Below are 19,865 nucleotides of genomic sequence, written 5' to 3'. Positions count from 1 at the left end.
ATATTAAATCAAAAGGCAGAGATCTCAATACACTCTTTTCTCATTGGGTTCCTCCAAGACCAAACCATGCTGTTCTTAGAAGAATCTAATGAGACACTAGTTTGAGCTATACAACCCACATTCATTGTATAGCTCTGTACCCCCACTGTATTTCAACAATTGTGTAGTTTTCATTTAGGAATTGTAGGAGAAACGTCTAGTCTGAGGCAAAGTTGGTACTTTGAAATCTAAATGAGTCTCTTCAGCTTTGAAAGAACAACCTCTGAGCAATAAAACGTTCCTCTGGGAAGTTGCTTGGCTTCGTCTGCTTCACGGAGCTCCATCACGGCAGCTGTTGTTTGAAAGCCGTCCAACTCAAATTCAGAGAGGTCAAGTTTTTCCTTGTATTTTGGCCAAAGAGCTACCAGCGTCTCTCTCATACCTTTGCTCTCCCTCATCTCCACCTGATGCCCAAGACCTCCAGACCCTTATTACAAGTGACAGCCTCCCAGGTGGTGCTGGATTCGTCCCCTCTGCTCTTCCCAGCCCTGTGCAGGTGGCCAATTTTGCAACACAGGAGTAATAAAGCATTATGGATAGGGATAGATACCTCGCCATCTGCGAATTGGTTCCCTCATCCATCTCGAATGCATGAACCTCTATGCAATTCCTGATATGGATTAACCCACGGTAGCTCTAATTAAAATTAAACTGCGAGTTCTGAGGGCGAAACGCAATTATAACATAATTGAAGGAGCGATTCCTCACAAACACAACGTGATGCTGCATCTGGCTGCTAGAGTGTCTGGGAAACCAATTGACATATCACGGCCAAGGCCACTAAGGGGGGTTATTTTTCTGTGAATGATGGGATATAAAATGACAAAAAGACGGATGTGTACAGGCGACTATTTAATCTTCCAGAAAAGACAAAGAAGGGCACGAGCAAATCAGAGACGTCATGCTGGTCAATTTGAGCGTCTTCCTTGGCATCCCTAGGTTTAGTCCATGCATTTAACTGTTGTGAAAAAGTCTGATGTTACCTGAATGATTTAAAGCACTTTCGGCGCCTACAAAATAATATTTGTGTCAACTCATCTACATTTTGATTATGCATTTACATATACTGTCAAAAATAGCTCAGCATGCTCCATTGGTTTTAAATGGTTCAGGATTCATAAGCCATTAGAGACAGATCCGTTTATATACAGATTTGTTGGAGAGGTTAGTCCCGTTAACCTGATTAATTGTTCACTTGAATTATTTATTACTGACTGACTCATTTAAGCTCCCTTAATTAATTTACTTGTACTGTATAAAAAAAATAAAAATTAGCAAAGTCACATTTCATTCATGTATATCCACAATATATCCTTTTGAAGGCTAAAGTTTCATCATTTAATATTGTTTTCAGTATTATTATTACTTTTTATTAATATTCATAATCAGTTGTATTATGTATCTGTATAATTACTTTTTATTTGTATCCATAGTCATTTGTAATCATTGTGAATCACAGTGTTCTTGAATAAATATGTGTGAGAGAGACTTTGGGACAGCTAGACTGCATGAACGAGGGGTGAGAAAGTTTGTGCTGAAGAGTTAGAGACATGAAATGTGTGTGCAGTGTATGTAGATTCCACGGAAGCATAGGGATTATTAGATATACATTCCATGTTAATAGAAACAATATGTTCCTCTGGTAATGTATATGTTCCACTGGTAATGTAGTTTCTTTTTGGTCAGTGGCATATAAGACCGAACCTCTTTGTCCAGAGGACAGAGATAACAGAGATGCTGGAATGAAGACCTTTGTTTGGTCCATTGTCACTCTCTCCTATGTCTTCATATAATGATTAAAATAAATAAGAGATCTCTTGGCAAAATAACTTGTGTCTGTTCCTTTGAATTAAACAACAACAGGGGGAAAGCATAATTTCTAAATCTGTTTTTAAAAATTAATTATTATATTTTGTAATTAAACATTTCAAACATGCATTACAAAAACATTTTTACTATGTTTATTTGTCAAAAGAATTTCAGAATAAATCCCTAAAATGTCTCTGATTAGTCAAGATACTAAAGTCTCCAGAGATCTCAAACTCATTTCTCATTAGGTTCCTCCAAGTCCAAAATTATGCAGATGAGTTTGACTTATGCAATCATTTTTGATAAAAAAAACAAAGGCACATTTCATTCCTGGATATCGTCTAATATTAACGTTTTGTCTTTGAAATATGGATTTTGATTGAACTTTTCCCTTTTTTGCCTGGCTGAGTAGCTAATTTTGTGATCATTCGACAATAAACGGTCTGTCTTCTGTTTCTTCCTTCAGACCCTGAAGGACCCCACCCTTGCGGCGAGGAAAGACTTCCAGCGGGAGGCCGAGCTGCTGACCAACCTTCAGCACGACCACATCGTGAAGTTCTACGGCGTCTGCGTGGACGGTGACCCGCTTATCATGGTCTTCGAGTACATGAAACACGGAGACCTCAACAAGTTCCTCAGGTGTGTGGATGGAATCACACTACATACACATTATGTCATGATGCAGTAATCGTTATGCTTTGCTTGTAAAATGATCTCAAATACAAAGGGAATCAGTTATTATTGATTGAGGTCACAGACCATTTTTGAACATAATTATACACCCACTGAATTCCAATGTAATGCTCTGGGAATTTCAGAGTCTTATGATACAAATCATCCTCAGGAGTTGCAGTGGGCCAGGGCTATGACAGAAATGCCATATTTGTATTAAAATGTTTTAAATAAAAACATAATATAACACATGACTGTGATATTGTATGGGTAATTGATGCCAAAGTTCCGTTAAAGGGGCTAAAGGTATATTTGTAGAATTCAGAAACCCTTGTTGTTAGCGACACCTGTGGCCGTTAAGTGAACTGCAGCCAACAACGTGCTCACACTCGTACACACTTAATCTGAACATGATTTAAGGCCCCCTCACAGCGAAGTTCTTTTTCGTTCTTCGCGTAGAAGTACAAAGTTGGAAACACCTTTGCAGTGAACATCCCGACACGTCCATGCTGCTGAGAGCGCCTTTTGGATGAATATGTAAATATGTGCTGTGCACTTTCGTCTCAATAACAAAATAAACACGCAACAAAAATAACAGCGGTGTGAAAGCAGCAGTTAAGAAAGCATTTGATAATAGCGGATATATTTCCACCAGATCTGCTGCGATTCACTAGCACTAGACAGATTAGGTTTAGTGGGGGGTAATTGAGAATGAATGGGGGAAAGTCACGTGAGAGGAGGCATTGCCTCCATCGTGCTTCGATTGGATATGATCAGTTATGATTGAATATGATTGGTTCGTGTGATAAATTCCGCCACTTGTTTTTGTGCACATTCTCATTAGCCTGAATGAAGATAATGATGGCGTTAATGGCCTAGAGAGCAACATAGTGTTGGCCCTCATCCGGCCCACATCTGGTACCCGTGTGTACCACATGTGACCCGGATCTGGGCCAACACTATGTTGCTGTCTAGGGGGAAGACTAATTAAAAAGTAAGTAAATAAAACTTAAAGGGGCCTGAAAACATGATGACTGTGTGGTTTTTTAGTGATCAATCAGCTTGGTGAAATTAAAGGTACATCTTTGTGTCTGTGACCAGTGTGTACAAGGTTGATGACTGATGAAAATAAGTTGACTATTAAAAAAAAAGCTGAACATTAGTTCACAAGAAATATACATTGTTTAAATTGTTACTATCTTTAGTTATTAATAAATGTAAATATGCATAGAAACACTATCTTGATAAATAGAAATATACATAGCTATTGCCAAAAATACAAAATAGAACTGTATTTGGTCTCTTTTTTTAATTTAATGTTTATTTAACAGACTTAAATTTACATATTTAAATTTGCATTTATATCTGCCTCATTTTAAAACGCCACTGCTATAGACTATATAGATCTGGCTATGTGAGACTATGAATGAATCCCTTTTATGTGCATGACACATTGACATTATAGTACAGAATAGCCCTTTCGGCTTTATCATGAACATTGTATAAGCATTCAGTCCATGTGACATTCGGAAGAGAGGCTTTCGGGAGCGAACGTAACCTTCACATCCTTTGTATTTTCCCGGCGAAATCGATCCAAGTCCTTCACATACAAATTAGTCTACAGGCTTTCATAGATAACCTAGGAAGTATGGGGTAAGTCTCTATTTTTCGCTACAAGCTGTTCATACATTGGCAATACAAAAAGCGATTAATTCATGGAAATTCTTACAAATAGCCCCTTTAAGGCAAGACATTTAACTTTGAAACACCTCTTGGGCAGCTATTTCAGTCATGCAAGTACAGCTCCTATCTCTTTGAATACATTTTGTTTCTAGATGCAGTCATAAGCGTGTGTCTCAGAATGCTGGCTGTTTCTATAGTTGCACTGCAGTGACAATGACTTTATTTTTAGAAGATGGGACTATTCTGCCTTATTGCGCTTTAAAATTTCTCCCATTCATAGTAATATGAGTACACCATTTTTGTATATCTAAAGTCTTGATGCTTAACATGAATATTTCCGCTCCTTTAACTGATCAGCTGATCCCTTTCGTTTAGGTTTGTTGATGTTATAATGACTTTTTCCTTTTTTAATGGTCTTGCAGTGTGTGTGACAAACTTTATTATTCCATATAGTTTCTTTATTAATATGGTCATAAAATGACATGCATACACAAGTATAAAATAATTAGCAAAATAAATAAATCGTTTTAGATGTTTGTCTAACCACAGGACACTTTCTCAGAAGAAATTGTCAAAAAATATAATTATTTGAAAGTTGTAAATATGCGTGCACAAAATGTGGTAATTTTTAATACAATTATTTTTTTCGATAATTGTATAAATCTAATGACCTATCTAGCTATGTATTGCCTGTAATCACTCTAGATTTCAACATTTTTATCGAGTAGTGATTCATTTTTTAAAATTTGTATAGCAATATAGGTAATATTTTAGTTTAAATGAGAGTTTAAGTTCAGATGACACAATGGTTGGGATCCCCTGCATTAGAATGTTGGGTAAACCAGTTGCGTGCCGTTTTCTTATCGCTGTGATGTAAAATTCAGCTTTGTGATGTCAGCAGGGCCCATCTGACTGTGACTGATAGGTTACAACCTTCCACAACGGTATTGAACAAGGTGGATACATAGGTGTACATGGTTTCTGACAGGGCTCTGTCGAAAGAGCAGAAATTGCTTTCTTTTTCCAGCTAGCAGGATTATAGGGGATAACAGGTTTCGTCAAAACTGCTTCATACGTAATGACACTATAAGGCGATAGATTCATGAAAAGGCAGAGAAAACTGACAGGGATGCAAATTGCATCATACAGTATTCGTTTCCTTTGAAGAGGAAAGTACTCTGTTGATAATTTGCATTGACATGAATAGCCGCATTAGTTTATTTTAATTTTCCATTGATTTGTTTTCTTCTGCATTCATGAATATAACTTTAATTCTTATCTAATGCACTGCAGAATTCATTTACTTTTTAAAAGGGATAGTTCACCCAAAAGTGAAAATTCTGTCATCATTTACACACAGTCAAGTTGTTCCAAACCTGTATGAATTTATGTTCTTCTCCTGAACACAAACGAAGATATTTTGAAGAATATCAATAACCAGACAGTTGATGGACCCCATTGACTTCCATAGTAGGAAAAAAAAAGTCTATACAAGTCTATGGGGTCCATCAACTGTTTGGTCAACGACATTCTTCAAAATATCTTCGTTTGTGTTCAGTAGAAGAAATAAATTCATGTATGTGTGTAAATGATGACAGAATTTTCATTTTTGGGTGAACTATCCCTTTAAGTGTGTTGTAAGCATCCAAATACTTGTTGGGACCAAAGTGACAGAACTGAAATCAGTTGGGTCATTCTGTCTGTTTTATACTTGCAGAGCTCACGGTCCAGATGCAATGATCCTGGTTGACGGACAGCCACTTCAGACCAATGGGGAACTGGGTTTGTCTCAGATGCTGCACATAGCCACTCAGATCGCATCAGGGATGGTCTACCTGGCGTCTCAGCACTTTGTGCACCGTGACCTGGCGACACGCAACTGCCTGGTGGGCAACGGGCTGCTCGTGAAAATTGGAGACTTCGGAATGTCAAGAGACATCTACAGCACTGACTACTATCGGGTAAGAGCGGTTTTGTGTTCATAAAGGCTTGAGCAAAATAAATGTTTGTCAAAAATTGCAAGTCGGTGGAAAAAACATTCATAAGATCTTGAATCTTTCAGCTCTGAGACAATCTGAACCTGTATGAAGTTCATTGATTAGTCATCAAATATCTACAAAACACAAATTAACCCTTTGTCAATTGTCAAATCCATAATTGAATGCATAATTACTCATTTTGAATGACTTCTGAAAAGTTGTAATATTTATATATCCAGCTGCTTTTATTTTAAAAGACTTTAATCAAATTGTTTATTTACAGTCATTAGATTAGTCATACTGAGTGTTAATTAAGGACAAGGTTAAAAAATTCACCATATTTGAATCATACACATCTAAATCATACACAGAGCTCTGAATACAAGCCTTGATGATATGTTACCATTTATTGGGTATTTTAAAAATACATTTGAGATGTAAAAAGCACAAATATCATATTCATGTTTTGCAAGGATAATTCTATAGATTTACATTCATAATTTGTGGATTCACAACCATATTAGATTTAAAATAAAGGAGTATATTTTTAAAGTGATACATTACTTAACCAAAAATGTTAATTCTGTGATCATTTACTCACCTGTTAATCCAAATTCATATGACTTTTATTTATTCTTGCATGAAACGCAAAAGGAGAGATTTAGAAACATGTGCAAGCTGCTGTTTGTCTATGTTATGAAAGTGAATGGGGACCATGCAGAGAATGGAAAATAGTGTAGGGAAAATAGCAGCTTGGACACTTGGCTAGATATTGGAACCACACAAGGGTGAGTGAATGATTATAGAAATTGGAATTTGTGGATTAAAATTTCAAGTATAAATTCAGACAATTCTGACTCATTCCAGCTGGTGGGCTCAATTACATGCTCCAGACCCATTTGTGCTTCTACAGAAGATCCTCAATCAAAATCTTGTCTTTGCCTGACACAGACATGGGCCTCTCTGTAGATTTGGTCTAGATGACAGAGGGCTCAATTTGCAAGATGAGGGCCCTAAATGAATTAAAATGTATGTCTTCACTTAGCGCTCAACAAGAGGATGAATGAGGTGACGCAGAATTTACAGAGCTCCTCTATCGCTCGACTAGATTAAGTTGATTTGAACATGATTGTTCATCTCTCTGCTTTGAATGTGACTCCCATTTTTAGGGCACTGAAGTGAAATGAGAATTTTACTCACTGTCAGAAGTCAAGAAATTATTCAGGAGCCAAACTAAACAAGCACACAGCTCAATCAGCATTCATACTGATTCTGTCAGTGGCTTGTGGTGAACTTTTGAACTGAGACAAATGCCATGTATTTCAAACAAGCCACATCAAATATCAAGTTTGGTTTATTTAGGTGTTTTCTTTGTTTTTTAATGCTAATGTTTGAGTGTAAGTGTGCTTTAATGTTTTTAAAGGGGTAATGACATGGAATTGATTTATTTTAATGTTCTTTGAGGTTCACTTAATAATGTTAACAAAGTGTTTCGCACAAAAAGGCAAATGCGTTATTAAAAATGATTACTTTGAGTCCTCATTCTGAACTTCTGTTGGAAATTATCTATTTTAAGGGGTGGCTCCTTTAAGGCTTGTCACTGAACGTCCACTGTTATGATTAATATCATATGATATATATGATTAACTTTTTTTGCTATAATAATAATAATAATATAGTATTATTAATATAAACCTATTATATTATTATTTATTTATTTATTTGATTTATTTTGTGATGTTTATGAATATATATATATATATATATATAAATTATTTATTTTAGAATAATACAATATTTAAATTACCTATTTCATGCTTAAAACAATACCTAACCTTGCTTACCTCAAGGTGGACAATGTAAAAGTGACCGGAAGCAAGACATTGTTTTGAATGCACTGAAAGAAAAAAATCAACCTGATGATCAAAAAGCAGAAGCTACTTTTGCCTCAAAAGTAGCATATTTCTAAATGCAGATCCTTCAGTAGACACGGGTTGTTGCTGTTCCCAGAGAATCAGTCCTAATTGCAATGGAGGAAATATGTTACATTAACAGTAAATGTCAAATAGACCATTGCATCTCATCTCACTTAATATATTCTGTGGCTTACTTTATTTTAATGGTACTGTGAAATGGCTGATTGCACTCTGCAGCACAAAAGAGACAGCGATCAATTTACTGTTCCTAACAAACAGGAAGTGACCCAAACCATCACTGTTTTGCAAAAGCAAACCTAAATGTCCATGCGTCTGCGAGGCAGTTGGCATTGATGCCTAAAGATAAGCAGCATGAGATCTATTTAAACATTTAATTCAATACAGAATACTATTGATGAACAAATAAAATGGGCTATTTCGTCCACTGTTTGTTTATTATGTATTTTAAGGATTATCGTTAAGCTCTACTGGATTCCTTTGAGTCAAATCTGCCATGCAGAATTCTGTTTATGCGCCATTGTAGAGCATTTCAAATCAGACACTTTGATGTCATTTAGCATGTAGCCTTATAAGTTAGTTATCTATGTGGGAAGCATATCATTAGGTTTCAGAAACAAAGCCTGGATCCTTGATTTCCACAAATTGTTATAGTATAAACCTAAACCTGATCTGAAAAGGTCTCTCTTAGTTGCTCCTAACCGCAACAGGCACATACGCCTCTCATCTCAGAGCAGATATAAACCAAAATGGCATCCAACAAGCCCGTCTTCTCTGACACCGGTGACATTCTGACGTGTTCATTCTCCAGGAAGAACCTCTACAAGGTGGTCTCCTGGGATTGAACGCAGTCAGTTATCCTAGAGTCAGTATTCATCAACAGCTTGGCTTCCTCATCCATGTAATGATTGCGCCGTATAATCTCACTTGCAGAAGGAAGAGAAGCTGGGGTCGATTTCGAGTTGCTCAGTGTAAATTTGATGTAGGAACCAAACACCTCAACTTCCTGCCAGCAAGACCTGGCAAAGCAAAGCTGAGTTACCTTGCTTCAAACCCACCCGTGTCTGGTGCTAGACAGTTCTATGATGTGGATGAAGGACTTGTTGCGGTTGAATACTCCATTAACTGATGGGTAACCAAGTTAATAGTCCCAGATCAGAAAACCTTCACTCTGCATTATGCACTGTTACTTTTTCCATCTGTTAATGCACATCTGTTTGGTACATTGTACATCTCTTCTGAAACTAGTTAAGTGAGACACAAAACTGCTGGAAATTCCAACCGCAAATGTCTATTTCTTCAACGCTCTTTAACTCATTTAATGACATCATCTCTCGTCAGCTGTTCATTGAAACAAACATGCTATTGATTTTAATATGCACTAATTACCGCTATGTGATTCCCATCCTCCTCGTCTATGATTCTTCCACCCTTTAGTCGCTAATTGTGTTGCCTTTCATCGGTGCCCTTTCAGATTGCGTTGGCATTTTTGTCACCACCCTGCCAGTTCTCATTCCGATCTCAACGAAGCCCCGCAGACTGATTTACATGCATCTGCAGTCTCGTCGTTCCACCTCAGATAAGATGGGGGGAGCAATCTGGGGAAAGCTATTCAGATGAATGCAAGTTCAGTCAATACTATCGATTCAATTTCCCAAACACTCGAGCACAAATAGTTTCACTCAACAAAAACACTAAATATGTATGTGTTTGGATTAGCATCCTAACATACTACATATACTGTAGTCTTAGTGCACTTTTCTCTATAGATACATTGCAATATAAAACAGAGTACACTGTATCTCACAGTGCAGTGAACTTGACTTGACCTTACATTTCCAGTGTGACGATTGAACTGTTACTTATAGCCGTAATCTTTTTTTTAACTCATTTGATCTGACTTGTAAATGTTGAATAAAAACACGTGCAATGTAATGAGTTCATGTAATTTAGCATACTGTTTCACTTACTTTTTTTAAAGAAAACGTAAGCTCTATACAATGGAAGCTTGTTTCCACCACAGAATAAAAAAATAAAAAAGGTACTTGCGACTTTTCATCTTAGAATTGTGTCTTTCTACTTGCAGTTGCAGTTTTAGAGCAATTGCGAATTGTAGTCAGAATTGTGAGATATAAACTTGCAGTTACAAATTATAAAGTAAAAATTGCGTGTTATAAAGTCAGAACTGTGACATATAAACTCGCAATTGCAAGAAAAAAAGCCAGAATTGCGAGTTATAAAGTCAGAATTGCGAGTTATAAAGTCAGAATTATGTGATATAAAGTCAGAATTGTGATATAAAGTCAGAATTGTGATATAAAGTCAGAATTATGTGATATAAAGTCAGAATTGTGATATAAAGTCAGAATTGTGGATATAAATTCGCAATTGCGAGAAAAAAAGCCAGAATTGCAAGTTATAAATTCAGAATTGCGAAATATAAAATATATTCTTTTTCTATATCTATACTATATCTAGACACTAATGTACTCTATAATAATAGAAATGTATAGGCTACTAAAAATAGTATGCTAAAATGGCAGAGAGAGTAAGAATAGTATGCTAGTATGGTATTCTGTATTTAACTGTGTCATACAAGATACTATTCCTCTCAATGCCTGATCCTAAATGTAGCCTGTTATTGCAGTATATTGTGTTTTAGCTAATCAAAAGATAGTTAACCAGTCTTAAGCAGTTAGCGCTATGCTAATAGACTAAGTTCCTCGCTTTTTAATCAAAGGCTTATTGAAAACACAAAGAAAATAAATCTTTCATTCGACCATTTTTAGCTTGTGACGTGTCATTTAAATGACATTAACATGTTTTCATAAGCTATTTTTTATATAATTTCTAATCAGGACCTGGCATGGCAGCAGAAAGTCACTAGCATTGCAGCTAACACAGTTAGCGCCGTATTTGACTGTTTCAAGCTCTCCAAACATTGTTCTGTCTCTCTCCCCTCTATCTATGTCCATTATGGTGATCATACCTTCATTACCTTCATCCCTGGCTGACTTTTCCTGGCAAGGATGTTGTGCGCTAACGCTAAAGTGGGCTGAGTTAGCCAGGCGAGCAGCTCAGTATGGCCATAGGGAGCAGTTCCTGCCCACGCATGGGGAGCGTTAGCAGCGGCCCAGTAGTACCCTGAACTCCATCTCACGGAACAAGAGGAGTGTTGTTTGACCGCAGCAGGACTGGCATATTGCTTACACCTCCTAAAGGGCAGAGGCGGGAGGGAAAGAGCGAGCCAGCGAGAGGAGGGATATTTGCCACACATCACTGGAGCCTGTGGGACAGCTTCCTCCTCTGTGAGGAACTGGCTGCGAATGAGAACCACAGAAGCGTAGCTGATTAACATACACAGCCTTCTACTGCCTTATCGTTCCCTACATTAAAGACATTACACCAGGAAAAATACCTCCCAGACTTAAATTATAGTACATCTCAATGCCTCTATAGTTTCCTAATCACAGAGACGTTCATATTTTTGCACTCATTATTCTAAGTCATTTGCCGTTTGCAAATTGAAATGAGTTGTGAGCTACGCGGATGTGCAACCTATGATTTTTTGTTGTTTATTGATAAACAGCAATTTATTCATCGTCAAAGCATCGAAAACTGTGACGTTTTCCTAATTCCTAAATTGTCGTTGTTGTGCTCAGAGCTTAGAGACACGTCCTGTTGCCAAGGATACACTCTTGACAAAGCAATAGAGCCAAAGAACATTTTACCATAATCTCATTTATAGTTGTTTTTCTCTTGATTATTTTTAACACAAAACTATTTTGTACCTAAATGCATTTATGATAAAAATAAAAGCACAATAAGCATCCTACAAAGAAGAAATTAGGCAGTCTGTGCATGTACAGTACGCCGCAGACTGCTTTGTATTCCTGCACACAGTCAATAGCCTGACCCCCATGTGAGCAAACCACTAATGAGCCTTGTAATTAATACGCAGTCGCCACTTACGAGTTGAAAGCCGCAATAACCACGCAACTGCCATTGAAACGTCACTCTCAGTTGTCCTGGCATGGCTGTAATTAACACAAGCAACAGACACGAAGAGGAAATAGATTCTAAACCAATCCAGTCCGGTGCCGGCCCAGGGCAGAGATGATTAATGTCTTGTTGTTTTAATCGATTAATATCTCGCTTAACATTGGGAAGGCCTGGAGGGAGACTTTATTTATGGCCTTTGATGATTTGGAGCTGTCAAAAACCCTTAATGGATACATTTGTTTTCCCTTCCTCCATCTTTTCTGGTTTCTCAGTTTTCCATGTCAGAGCTCTTCAGATATTGTAAGTAGGTGTGGGAGATATACCGATAGACACGAATTAACTGAATGTATCGTATCTATCGCGGTTATGCACCCATGCTGCGCAGTCACAAAAGCTTAGCATTTGCAAACGTTTTTAACCATTGCTATTTAAAAACAAGTGAATTTAAACCATAGAAGCACAATAAGCGGCGAAAGAGAACTCATTTCAGTATATGCACGTGTTGTGCATGAAGCCGATACTCAAACAGCGCGAATACTAGACTGAGTTCTTTTTGCCTCCTTATTGGATTTGAACGGTCAGAAACACACACTTATGTGTCAAAATGGCCATTGGATATTCTCATAAACACAGTCATTTATGTCCTAAGTGAATGCAAACTGTTTAGAAATCGCATGCGTTTCAATATTCGATCAGTCTATTCAGTCTTAAAGTGACAGTAGCCTAATAAACTCGCTGTCTGAATGTTAATCAAACAACAAAAGACAGAGAAAATCACTCACTGCTACTGACTGAATCCCTTTTGTAACTTTATTGAGAATAAATTTGGATTTAATTTAAACAGAGAAGACTATGCAGTGTTTTGTCTATACTTTTCGATTTAGTTTTTAAGGTAGGGCTTTTTTCTAATGTAGTCTTGTCCTAATGCATGTAATTACTTTGTTCTTATTTTATCAATAACTGTTTACTTGTCTTCAGTAAGCTTCAGTTTTTTTGGTGTTCTTGTTTTTTTTTGCTAGTATTAGTTTTTTGTCATATTAAAATTGGTCATGAGAATTATGAAATTTCAATGGTATCAAAAACTTTGTCATAATAACCTTATTTAATGCAAAAATAACTATATTATTATACAACTCATATTGTGATATTAGATATAAGATTTTGGTCATATCGCCCAGCCATAATTGTACATCATACTGTTATTTTTCACAGCAACCAGGAAGGTCAATTTACCAGCAGAAAATAAGAATAAAGAATAGCAATGACTATAATGATAACTATATTAGCCTCCACACCAGTGCACGATAACGTTCTGTTTATTCTTCTGCTTTTAACAATCTGGCTCTTTCAATCCAGAATGGATTCTCATTGGCTGTCAGTTTATTGTTCATCAGCTGGAAAAAAAAATCAGAAATTTGTTCTGAAGATATCGTTTCTCTGATATAATTGTGGTGTTATTGTTTCTATTTTCAAAGAATTGTGTGATTATTAAAACTTTGTAAGTATCATTATCATCTTAGTTATTGTCCTTTGTGTGAATCAGGGCATAATAAATTATGAAATTATGTCTCTATAGTTGTGGTGTGGACGTCTCCATTCTCATAGATTTAAAACGTTACTGAAACGTCATTATTGAAACGTCCTTGGTGACGTACTTAAGAAATGACAAAATACTATGAAAAATTCTGGAAGTCATGAAATGTGGACGTAAAAAAAGAAAAAATCTCAAAATGCACCTACAAGACTTTTAATAATTTTGAATAATTTTAACATAAAGTGTTGTTGATCTTTAGTAATGCGAGTTTGTGAAGTTCACTAGTCTCTGACTGTCTTTGATAATCAGGATATGGTGCTCCAACAGGTGGGTGGACACACCATGCTACCCATTCGCTGGATGCCACCAGAAAGCATCATGTACAGGAAGTTCACGACGGAGAGTGATGTTTGGAGCTTCGGCGTCATCCTCTGGGAAATCTTCACCTACGGCAAGCAGCCATGGTTTCAGCTGGCAAATAATGAGGTATGTTCATTTTATCGGATTCCATAAGAAAAATCTCTCATTTTAGCTGTTTGCTAGCCCTCTGGCTAGCTTTGGTCACGCGTTATTAGTAAACTGTATGACTGCCGTAGGTGAAAGCAAGGTGTAAAGACTCATTGCCCAGATGAAATGATAATAAAAAGCTTAATGGAGACAGAAAGTCTGTACTGGACGAAAAAAACTGGTACTGGAGTGTGAAAATAATGTAGCATTTATGAGACACATTCAGTCTTGAGACAGGATGACTAAGGAGCGAAATTAAACAGCATAATCACTGGCGGTTGTCATGTGGCTTTTGACAAGTATAGACTGTAACTCAAGCTCATCTCGAACATGACGTCTTCCTATGAAATGAATAGGTACACATGTTGAAATGTCATGTTGTTGGATTTTCTGTCTCAAACATATTCCCTCGTGTGTCGAGTTAATGAGGAACATTGCCACTTAATTTTCGGCTATTGTTGTTCTCCATGTAACGTTTCACAACTAAGGTTTGGATGAACTCCAAACAGCCACACACACATAGAGATGCTGCTCCCAAACTATTCCATTGTGTCTGAATAGCAAAGATTATTATTTACCTTCTCACATAAATCTCATAATTACCACTATTGAACTAAATGTGGTAATGGTTAAACAAGAGCCTTATAATGATACTAAACTGAGCTTTATGCATTCATAACCAAAATGTTGCAAACAAATATCCACATAAGTATACTGGGATTCTCTGTGCAATAAAAAAGAAGGTAGATAATGAGTGAATGTAGATTGTTATAATATAAGTTTAAGGATGAATCTCATGAAACCTAATAATGCATCTAGGCCATATTTCTCCACCATAAATCAAAAGAAAATTGTTTTGCATATTAAAAATTAAGCTAATATATATATGTGACCCTGGACAACAAAACCAGTCACATGGGTAAATTTTTTGCAATTGAGATTTATACACCATCTGAAAGCTGAATAAATAAGCTTTCCATTGATGTATGGTTTGTTAGGATAGGACAATACTTATCCCGAGATACAAAATATTTGAAAATCTGTAATCTGAGGGAGCAAAAAAATCGAAACATTGAGAAAATCGCCTTTAAAGTTGTCCATTTATGTTCGCGATTCACTCACAAAAATAAATGTTTTATACATTTACGGTAGGAAATTTACAAACGATCTTCATGGAACATGATCTTCACTTAATATCCTAATGATTTTTGGCATAAAAGAGAAATCGATCATTTTGACCCATACAATGTATTGTTGGCTATTGCCACAAATATACCCGTGCGACTTGTGACTTGGTTTTGTGATCCAGGGTCACATGTATATATAATCAGCCACGACTTGGAGTCTTTGTGAGAAAGTGTTTTCTCTCCTGACCAAACAGAGCTGGATGTGCTGAAAATACTTAAGTACTCCCCACTTCAGATTCCCAAGCTGTGAAAAGTGAAAAAGTGACAGCGATTCTCTTGAAGCTTCTATTCGCAGCTGTTTTGAGCACTACTTCACACTGAGATTATCAATATCAACTCAGCGAACCATAATCTATAGGTGCTGTGCGATTTATGCAAGAAAGATGTGTGTTTGTATTATGCACTGAAGGGGCTTGAATGCTAATCACATGCACTGCTCCGGAGGACTGGTGGCTACTGTATTGCATCAGAACTTACGCTGTCATTTCTGCCGGCGGATGAAACTAAATCAAACTATCAGTCGATAGAACACAGACATCCACAAGCTGGAGTCAGTGCGGTGGACACGAGGGACCACGAACAATCATCTGTCTTTTCTAAAAGTCGATACGAAGCCATCCACAGAGGCAAATGTCTTCAGTTTCATGAGATGGTCCTATTTTGCGTATCATAACACAAAGGCCATAGATGGTTTCTCTACAGAAACAGAGAACTGTTAAATGATAGACAAAAAAAAACTAAAAAAACATTAGACGGTTCTTGTGTTGTCAGGGCTGTCAGCAAGTCCTCTCGCCGCATCTGACTGCTGCAGAAATACACTTATGTTATAATTCAGAGCAAAGCTTCCTCAGATACTTCCAAAAATCCTCACATTTCATGTGAAATATCCCAGTACAAAAACATAATAATACTTCAGTACCCATGCTGTTGGTCTGAAACAACTTTTTGAAAAGATATTTATTCCTGTGATAGCGAAGCTGGATTTTCAGCATCATGAATGGTAGTGTATTTGAATATTTTGAAATCAGTAGATAGAGTAAGTTGGTATCATAAAATATTTAAATACTTAAAGGCTTTAAATGCAATGCTCAATTTTATACAACATGTAACAGGAGCCTCTTGGCCTGGAAAAGTTTGAAGACCTCTGCAATAGAATATTGATCAACAAGTAATTCCCGACTCCTTTCTCCCTGTCTTTACAGGTAATCGAATGCATCACACAAGGACGTGTGCTGGAGCGGCCACGGCTTTGTCCCAAGGAAGTGTACGACATTATGCTGGGATGCTGGCAGAGGGAACCGCAGCAGAGGTTGAACATCAAAGACATCCAGAAAATTCTTTATGCCTTGGGTAAAGCCACACCTGTCTACCTGGATATCCTGGGCTAATGTTTGTTGGGAATATGTTTGGATGTCTGTCTGCGTCTATCCAACGGAGGAACGGAAAAACCTGGGATTTACCCAAAAACAACATGTACCTTACTGCGCCACTGTCAGACAACTACAACATGGGATGGACTTAAGTGCCTGCTACTCCTTTCGATACACTGGATAACAGTCTTTAAAAAGCACTTTTACATTTTGTTTACCTGCATATAAAGATGTACAGTTCTACTGCAAGAAGAAGAGTCTCCTTTCTCTATTTCTTTATTTTTTTTTTTTTTTCATTTTGGTAAGAACAGCCTACTTTTAAACTCTAAAAAAGGAACAATGGAAACCATTCATTTCCCCCTAAAATATGAAAAAAAAAAAAAAAACTTTTTTTTTTGTTTTGTTTTGTTGTTGTTGTTTCCTGACTGCCTGACAATTCTCCCCGTGGTTACTTGTTTTTCATTTTATAAATATATATATTTTTTATTTATTTTTCTTTCACTTCCGAGTGTGGATGTATGCCATGTTTCTTGCTGAGGGTCGCCTTTCGGATATGACTGCTTACGGTTGCTGTGTCAGATAATTGGCAAGGACTTTTTTTCCGAAAAAAGCCTTACTGCGCTCTGATTGGCCGGATCTTCTCTTTGACTCTACAGGAAGTATCCAACAGGGCTTTTAAATATTCTGAGGAGCTTTTTAGTGAATGGAATAACTTGAAGGAACCACCAATCAATACAAAGGAGTTTATTTAAAAAAAAAGAATGTATATAATGTAAATTTCTGTCACAAACAACAGTATGTTAACTTATTTCATTTCCTGATTAGATGATTTTAGTTCCTTGGCGTGCTGTTACGGTGAGTGAATTCTATAAATATTTTGATAATATTTTAATGTTTTGTTTTTTGTTTTTTTTCACATGTCCATAGAATGTATGTTGATATTTCTCAATGAACTTTTTTTTCTTTTTTTTTTTTTTTTCCTCTTTTGTTCTGGATGTGACCTAGAGCTCAAGAACGGTTAGGGTTTTCAAGCTGAAACACACCACAAAGGAAAAATCATGAGATGTTGCCTCGCTCCTTGTGTTCCAGAGACCATTTGCTTCTGAAATGAATGTAACAGGAACAGTGGAATTCTTTCCCAAGTGAGATCATGCCCAGAAAATACTCATATTCCATTCATTAGCCCTCATTGCTTTTATGAACTGTGATTATGCTTCTTTGCAAACATAATATATCGTCCTTTCCCATAGTTTAATTAATAAAAGAGAGATGGTTACGCTTACTGGAAGAACTAGCATGAGCAACGTTTTTTATTATGTCTGTGCTAAATTCCATAAAAAACACTGTCCATTCCTAGTTCTGTAACCAGTTTCCTCTAGTAAATATTGCTGCTGCTAATAGAGTCATCAAAATATAATGGAAGAGAATGCATAACAGCATTGTAGATTCAGTCAAGTAATATTCTTCTTTTCTTGTAAACACAATATTGCGATAATTGCATAATCGAGATGGAGCTTTCCTAATACTAAAGGGCTTCTTTGAAACATTCTTTATTTATTCTGAAGTGACATTTGGATTTTATTGTAATATATTCTCTCAGTTTTGTTTGCTCATGCTTTTCATTCTAGGTGATCTGTGGCTCAGTGTTTGTCTAATGATAAATCTATAATCATTACACGTGGAATAAATCAGCCAAGTGATCTTTAGTTCGGCTGCAGCTGTGTGCCTATCTGTGCAAATGATTCTTGAGCACACAATAAGTGACGATTTAGAACTTCATCCTATCTTAACCCTTACATAGATCAACAGCAGAACATTTTATGTGTTCTATGTGCGAGTGCTCACTTTGATTCTCGCAACTTTATCCCAACTAAACCATTACCAAAAGTGAAAAATGTCAAAAACTTTCCTGCTTTTCACTGGTCTCTATCAGGAACCGTAACTTAAATTGTTGTTCGAGGCAACCTGCCCATCACAGTTCGACAGAACACATTTAGCTTAACCATAATCTCACCCTTCACATCAGGAAAAGTTCCTGGCACAGAGGAAGTGACTTGAACATTTGTTGATCTTGTTGTGTTGTTTCTTTCTGCTTCCCACAGAGGGCAGATAATTCTCTCCACATCTATGACAAGGGGGAAATTGCAAAAGTCTTTCAATAACACCGTCAGCGATGTGCTTATGTGTGATAAGATGCTCCTCATTTTGATATTCTCGTCAGCTACGGGGCCCTGCTGCAGATATACACTGACTTTGCAATTTTGCACACCAAGCTTTTGTGCAGAAAAGTAACTGTGGAAATTTACCGTGGTATGGGTACTCAACTGCTTGCTCGAAAAGACTTGAGTTTTATTAAGTAATCAGGCCTGCTTTCCTCTAGCACCTGCATCATGGATGAGCCCTCAGTTTGGGAATGCATTTTAAACACAGTCCTCTTTACTCATTGTAATTTCTGCAAATCTCTCATTGATGTGGCACACCAGATTTTACATGTCAGTTGTAGTACGCAGTGAGCATTCATGCTGAATTAGGTTCTAATTGGAAGGAAACAGACAAAATGTCACTGTTGGCAATGAAAGCAATTCCCAGCTTTCCCGTAAAGAGGCTAGACTTAGAGAATGCACGTGGGGCTGAGTCATAAAATATGAAAATTATATGTTAACATGAACAGGCTATTATTTCTTCCTTGGTCAACCCCTTTTTCTGTGTGGGTAATTTTATGGGGAAAAAACACTGTTGCCCACCTCACATCTCTCTTTAATAAATTGCTGGTTTATTCAAAAAGGAAAATGTTATAGCACTAGCATGCCTCATCTCCACTGTGTGTTATTAAAGGAATACTTCACTTAAAAATGAAAATTCTGTCATCATTCACTCGCCCTCAAGTTGTTTCAAACCTGTATGAATTTCTTTCTTCTGCTGAAAGCAAAGGAAGATATTTTGAAGAATGTTGATAACCAAACAGTTGATGGAGCCCATTGACTTCCATAGTATTTTTTATATATGGGGTCCATCAACTGTCTGGTTACCTAAATATCTTTCTTTGTGTTCCACAGAAGAAATAAATTCATACCGCTTTGAAACAACTTGAGGGTGAGTAAATGATGACAGAATTTTCATTTTTAAGTGAACTATTCCTTTAAATGCTA

General features: G+C 36.8%; 1 protein-coding gene across 2 annotated transcripts in view; it reads left to right on the top strand.

The window, feature by feature from the left end:
- Window positions 1–19,545, top strand: part of ntrk3a (neurotrophic tyrosine kinase, receptor, type 3a) — a 205,068-nt gene extending 185,523 nt beyond the window's left edge. The window contains exons 14-17 of one of the 2 annotated variants that reach the window (XM_084396553.1): window positions 2,315–2,487; window positions 5,921–6,164; window positions 13,980–14,138; window positions 16,549–19,545. In XM_084396553.1, the coding sequence (XP_084252679.1) occupies window positions 2,315–2,487; window positions 5,921–6,164; window positions 13,980–14,138; window positions 16,549–16,734 (762 nt within the window). In that variant the 3' untranslated portion in view covers window positions 16,735–19,545. Of the gene's footprint in view, window positions 1–2,314; window positions 2,488–5,920; window positions 6,165–13,961; window positions 14,139–16,548 lie in introns of both variants that reach the window. The other variant, XM_084396552.1, reaches the window with a different exon arrangement.
- The last annotated feature ends 320 nt before the right edge of the window (window positions 19,546–19,865 follow it).

Source organism: Rutilus rutilus (genome assembly GCF_951802725.1).
Source record: "Rutilus rutilus genome assembly, chromosome: 23".
In the NCBI taxonomy this organism is placed as follows: domain Eukaryota; kingdom Metazoa; phylum Chordata; class Actinopteri; order Cypriniformes; family Leuciscidae; genus Rutilus; species Rutilus rutilus.
This window is presented reverse-complemented; position numbering and strand designations above follow the sequence as displayed.